The sequence below is a fragment of the Lactuca virosa genome, chromosome 7 (assembly GCF_052849685.1).
Source record: "Lactuca virosa cultivar CGN04683 chromosome 7, Lactuca_virosa_CGN04683_v6, whole genome shotgun sequence".
Taxonomy (NCBI): domain Eukaryota; kingdom Viridiplantae; phylum Streptophyta; class Magnoliopsida; order Asterales; family Asteraceae; genus Lactuca; species Lactuca virosa.
In genome coordinates this window covers 225929176-225935864 of record NC_136432.1, presented here as the reverse complement: position 1 = coordinate 225935864, position 6689 = coordinate 225929176, and the positions used below count along the sequence as shown (strand labels likewise).

Below are 6689 nucleotides of genomic sequence, written 5' to 3'. Positions count from 1 at the left end.
GATGATAAGTAAACGCACCAGTAACTTGGTGTTATAAAACTTATTGTTGTGTGTGATTCAATTAGTAGGTGCAAGCAAGCATTTGAGTCAAAGTTTATCCATTCCTTTTACCCAAAGTGGGATAAAAGCGATATCTATGGGCCCCTCGATGATTTTGTGATGACACCGTAAGCGCTTGGCCAAGCCAGGACTAAGTTGATGTGTTCAATTGTAGTCTGTTGTCAGTCGTCATAAATCAGAAGTCGGGAAACAGTATAGAGAGAATGATCAAAATTCATGTCTTGTGTCTATACGATATCTTGAGAATGGAGGAATATATGATCCCTTATCTAAAGGACACGCGTATCTGATAAGATCAGAGTTGACAGCGGCTTTTGAAAGCTACGATTGCTGATCAGGTTCTGAAGTTATGAAAAATAGTTATTAGACTTATCCAAGTGGGAGACTGTTGGATTAGTGTCTAAGTCCATAACTATTTTGGTATGTACTTGACTCGATTGTGAACATGGTCCTTTTGGGTTGCCTTCACCATAGCAATATGTAGGATTAATTAAGGAGATAAAGGTTTAATTATGATTTATTAATATATTATGAGAATAATATATTAAAGGAGAAATCATATTGCTTAATTAATACTAATCAAGAATTAATTAAGAATTAATTTTGTGGCTAAAATAGATTAATTAAACTTAAGGGACTTATTGTGTAATTATAAGATAATTACATAGATGGGCTAATGGACTCCATAGAAGTTGGAGTGGACGAATTCTATGGGGAAACCCATTAGAAATCGTCCAAGGCTTCTAAAGAGGGAGTCCATGGGCTGCTTAGGGCTTAAGCAGTCAGATTAGGGTTTCCTAGCTGTAAACCCTAATAGCCAGCATATATAAGGAACCCTTATGGCCCCAAAAACGTGGTGAATACTTCCTTTAGGGTTTCCAGCCGTTTTTGGTGCCTCATCTCTCCTCCCTCTTCATCCAAGTTGCTTAGTGGTGTTTGTGACTCCATTAGAGGTGCAACACTTGAGGCACTAAGCTTTATGAAGTCAAGGATTGATTGTTATTGCTATATAACAATCAAAGGTAAGATCTAAACCCTGATTTCAGTTATTGTTTATTAGATCTAGGGTTTATGGCTTTGGATTATCAATTGCATGTTCATTAGACAAACTAGATCCAAAGCTATTAGGGTTTGCATGTACACCATAGGATTGATGTAGTGCTCAAAACCCATCAATTACTACATATATATCTTAAATTTTCATTAATTACACACGAAGTGAGACCATTATGTGTTTTTCAGTTTTTGTGTAATCACATATATCTAATTTTGTTATATATTTCAATCAACTTATGATTTTAACTTATGATTTTGACATATATAATTTCCCTTAAAATATTTCTACATGAATTACCCAATCTGAATACTCCCCGAGTACTCGCTACTCGGTAGTCGGCCGAACAGGTACCGAGTAACGAGTTCTAAAACCTTGCCACCATCCACCACCATACCATTTTCTACGGTTTCCATCAGGCTTCATTTCTTTGGGTTTATTTATGGGTTTTCTTAATTTTAGAGTTGAGCACCATCATTGTTTTTAGCTTTTTTGAGTAACTATCAAGCATCATGATATAGTTCTTGGGTTTTTCTTTGTTTTAGAGTTGAACACCATCAACCATCAGACATTGTTCTTTGGTTTTTTGGCAGCCATCAAGCTTGATTTTTCCTGGGTTCTACAAGTGAAAACCATCAAACATATTCTTCCAAGCCTTGCTATATTCTCTAACTCACCAACATGTCCAATTCTCAATGCATTCTTAGTTTCCAAGTCACACTCTAGTCCTCCACCCCTCTTAATTATTTAGCTTTCAAACTGAAAACCATTATATATATATATATATATATATATATATATATATATATATATATATATATATATATATATATATATATATATATATATATATATAGTCAAGATCAAATAAGAAGGAAATTTTTGCTAGAAAGGTAAGAAGTTTTTTTCTATATATTTTTTTAGCGAACAAACAAAATGAATTATTAGATGATTCAAAAGTTAGATGATTCACAAGAAAAAATTTTCAAAAAAACATATTTACGATTTATTTTTAAGTAAATTAAGAAAAAATTCATTTTTATGACAATTTTAATGAATAACAACAAAATCATTGTATAAATTATCAAGATGTTTTTTTGAGAATTTTTTTTTTATGAATCATGTTATTTTTGATTCATCTAGTGATTCATTTGTTTTGCATGTAATTTTTTTTTTCGGTTTTAGATTTTTGACATGTACATGTGAAAATATTTAAAAAAAAAAAGAAGAAAAAAGAAAATAAAAAACTAACAGTGGAAGCGACGTGCCCACGTCCATACCGGCGATAATGTGTTCGTCGCTAGTTATCTATGCCCATATTGCTTTGAAATCATGTGGTGGCTTCCAAAATTCTCTGATGTAAAAGCCTAAAAGGGACAAAAGTTGCAACAGAAAGATAACGTTGAATAAAAAAAAATAGATAAGAGACAAAAGTTGCAGATTACCAAAACCTCAATGACAATTTATGTAGAGATTTACTCTACTTTCCACTGTAACATAAGGATCATTTTAGTATTACTTTCATGTTTTTTTTTAACAACAATATCACTTTCACGTTATCCCTCCGTTTTCTTCTAAAATTTACCACTTCAGCAAGCCATGAAACTCAAGAAGGAACGGAAATGATATTTATGGCATCTTAAGAAACTATGTATCCCAATGTGGAGTCAAGTTCCGAGAAGCTTGACAGGGAAAGAGATAGGTCCCAAAGTCATTTACGTATTATATATTGGTCCATCGAACTACGAGATCCTTGCATTTCTAAACTCCATGATCAATAATGCAAATCTATTACATGATGCCAGATGACAAGAACAGCAAGATATCGCAAAATGTCAAAAAATGGTTTCTCATATGTCTATAACTATTGGTTGTTCTTCTAAAAGAATTGGCAAGCATTACCATTGCAAAGCATGTCTATCTGGATGAGCCTCCTAGTGACTTTCTTTTTTTTGTTCATTCTAGTTAAGTTAATCAAGAGATCTAGCTCAGGGAAGGTGGGTAGCAAATTGCCGCCAGGTCCATGGAAGCTGCCTTTCATCGGAAACATGTTATCGATGGTTAGTTCACAACTACCACATCAAGTTCTTAGAAATCTGGCAAGAAAACATGGTCGCTTGATGCATCTTCAACTCGGAGAGATATCTTATTTAGTTGTTTCGTCTCCTCAAATAGCTGAAGAGATACTCGTAAAGCACGATCTCTCCTTTGCCAGCAGACCTGAACTGCTAGTCTCCAAGACCGTGTTGTACAACTCCTCAGACATCGCATTTTCACCCTATGGCAATCACTGGAGGCAGATGCGCAAGATTTGCTCCTTGGAACTCCTCACTGCCAAGAAAGTCCAGTCATTTTCGTCAATTCGGGAGGAAGAGGTCGGTGCTCTAATGAACCATATTCTTTCAACTGCAGGATCTCCTGTAGATCTTTCCAAACATTTTTTCACGTTCATGAATACTGTAACATCAAGAGCTGCATTCGGTACGATCTATAAGGAGCAGGATCTATTGATTGAGTGTGTACAAGAACTTGCCGTTCTGGCTGGAGCTTTTGATATAGTCGATTTGTTTCCTTCGTATAAGTTTCTTCATGTTTTTACCAGTATGGGGTCCAAGTTAAAAACCCTTCATCGAAACCTAGATATGACCCTAAACAGAATCCTCGATGACCACAAGAAGAAACCAGAACATACAGATGGATGTAAAACTGGCAGGGAAGATGAAGATTTTCTTGATATTCTGTTCAGACTTAAAAACAGTGGGGAGCTTGAGTTTCCATTCACAACCGACCATATCAAAGCGTTGGTAGTGGTTAGTATACACGACACGCATTTAGATAGACTCAATAATTTGTGTTTTTCATGTGTAATGACTTCTTGTCTTCACTCTAAAACGTGTCCTGAAGAACTGAAGTTTGGCTGGTTTGTATGCAGGATGTTTTTTCAGCTGGAACAGATACGTCTTCAACAACAATGGAGTGGGTCATGTCAGAACTTGTAAGAAACCCGAGAGTGATGAAAAAGGCACAAACTGAAGTTAGAGCAGTGCTAAATGGAAAGAAAGAAGTACGTGAAGCAGATATTCAAGAATTGAAGTATCTAAAATTAGTGATCAAAGAGACGATGAGATTACATCCATCACTTCCCCTGTTGCTTCCTAGAGAATGTCGGGAAAGTTGCGAGATTGATGGATATGTGATACCGTTGAAGACGAAAGTGATTGTTAATGCATGGGCTCTTGCAAGGGATCCTGAGTATTGGCATGATGCTGACTGTTTTTTACCTGAAAGATTCGAAGACAATTGTTATGATTTCAAGGGAAGCAACATGGAGTATCTACCATTCGGAGCAGGAAGGAGAATCTGTCCAGGAATTTTATTTGGTGTCGCTAATGTTGAGCTTCTTCTTGCAAGCTTACTCTATCATTTCAACTGGAAACTCCCTAATGGGATGAATATTACAGATTTAGATATGAAGGAGAAATTTGGTGCTTCCGTTGGGAGAAAGACGAGCTTGCAACTGATTGCAGCCCCTTATGATCTCAATTGCGGGGACTCCTAAAGTGTACCACTTAGGATCAACATGTATTTGGTTCTTCAGGTCTATAGTACGTACCTTATTCCAGCTTTTCGTCATATTCGAAATTGCATTGTTTAAAAAGCAAGGAACTATAATAAATTCATATAGAGAAATTAAATATCCTCCTACCTTTTGTTCATACCAATCCTTCTACCCATTTAATTGATGACATGTGTCATATTACTATCCTAAAATATCATTAAATTTCATTAAATGAGCATTAAATGTTACACAAGTAACCAATTTATTGGGTAGAAGGATATGTAGGAACAAAAAATAGGAGGATATTTAATTTCTCATTTAATATATTCTCTTTGTCGTTATGTTCTTAGAGTTATGTGCTGTAAAATAACTCTTTAAACTGTCTACAACTTAACCTAATCTACTTTATATATGCCATGCATGTGTAAAAGAGTAAGGATAGAATGACAAAATCGTCAGTTTTTTTTCTTTTGTTTTTCAACAAAAAAAAAAGTCCCCCTACTAATTAGATCGATATTTATGTATAGCAACCTTATATACAAGATTAGTTTTCTACGAGAGCATGGTAGTTGACAAAAATGAATTACCAAAAACGTTGTACTTTGATATTTATTTACTAAAAAACAGTAGTTCAGATATAATTACAATTACTTTTTAATTAATACATTACGAATTTTAGTAATTTTTTTTCTTGGGAGGACCATTTCGTTTGAGTTGTCAGGTGTCCATCCAAAACCCACCGTCCATCGCTTCTTGGCCTTATCGCTCAAAGCCGTCAATATCAGAAGCACTTCCTGTGAATTTATTCCACATTTGTTTGGTTCCTCAGCAGATGGCTCCAGCAATCTACCATGGATTCAAGAGAAGAGATGCGACAAAGTTTTCATTTTTATTCGCATGTAGGAAAACATTCACAAAATAAATTACTCTGGTATAAAGGCAAAATTGCAATTTTCCGGTGATGTGTCTACAACAAAAATCAAACTCCTCCTTTAGAATTTTTATTCAAGAAAAAAAAATTAGCGACGACAAAATTTGCCGGTAAATGTTAGAAATGTCGTCGGTAAAAAGTCGTAGGTACTTCTCCGGTTATTGCTCTAACTATCGCTAGTAAAAATATTTTTCGCCGCTAATGCTCTTGTCGTCGTTGATACCCACTGCCGTTGCTAATAACCTTGTTGCCGGTAATAACGTTTTTCTTTTTTATTTTTTATTATTTTTAAATCAATACTTTTGGGTGCAAAAAAACCGACACGTACCGACATTAAATGCAGAAAAAAAAAATTACATGACATCCGATTAAGTACCAAATAGTGTTATAATTGCTTACCAAAATAAAAAACCAAAGTGTTATAATTCCAACAAGTACCAAAATGTCACAATAAGTCTAACATACAAAACATAAACAAATTATCCAACGAACCCCCATCTTCGTTCCCCTCGTCTCTTCCTTGATCTTGCCCCGATTGTAAAAACACATAAAGTTCCTCCCTACATGCTGGGTCGTTGAGCATTGCCTGAAGATTTTACAATTATATAATAAATAACAACATATATAAACTTATAAGTTAAACTATCAAATATAAACAAAAACTACCCAGGTATATTGCTATTTTTTGCACATAAATACAAGAAATACCAAAAATACATTGATATTTCTTGCACTTGCGACAAAAACACAATTACAAACATAATTAGGAAATCAAGATGCATTTATTGATGCCAAAGTATATTGTTATTTTTAAACCAGGGACAAAAAACCAAAGTACATGTTGGGTTTTATAGAAAACAAAATTGTACGATGCGGAAAACGACAAACAATTAATAGGGTACATGCATCCTATAAAGTATCTATGTCATACACCTTGATAGCAACATACAATGAACAACTAAGCTACCTTAACCCTAGTGTAATTTGAAAATTGCAAGGTTAAGACTACATACCTTTTGATTTGTTATTGCAAACAAATCACGCCAATCCTTGTAGTTGTGAAGCTTGGAAAGACTAGCACCAAA

At 34.6% G+C, this 6689-nt stretch overlaps 1 protein-coding gene across 2 annotated transcripts; it reads left to right on the top strand.

The window, feature by feature from the left end:
- Positions 1–2662: 2662 nt before the first annotated feature.
- Positions 2663–5606, top strand: LOC145125885 (premnaspirodiene oxygenase-like). Of its 2 annotated transcripts, XM_079061296.1 has the most exons (3): positions 2663–3924; positions 4047–4719; positions 5503–5606. In XM_079061296.1, exons 1-2 carry the CDS (start codon positions 3028–3030, stop codon positions 4671–4673), a joined length of 1524 nt encoding a protein of 507 aa, XP_078917422.1. In that variant the 5' UTR covers positions 2663–3027; the 3' UTR covers positions 4674–4719; positions 5503–5606. The 2 variants fall into 2 exon arrangements, with proteins under 2 accessions (XP_078917422.1, XP_078917421.1); XM_079061295.1 differs by lacking the exon at positions 5503–5606 and having other exon boundaries at positions 2667–3924; positions 4047–5115.
- The last annotated feature ends 1083 nt before the right edge of the window (positions 5607–6689 follow it).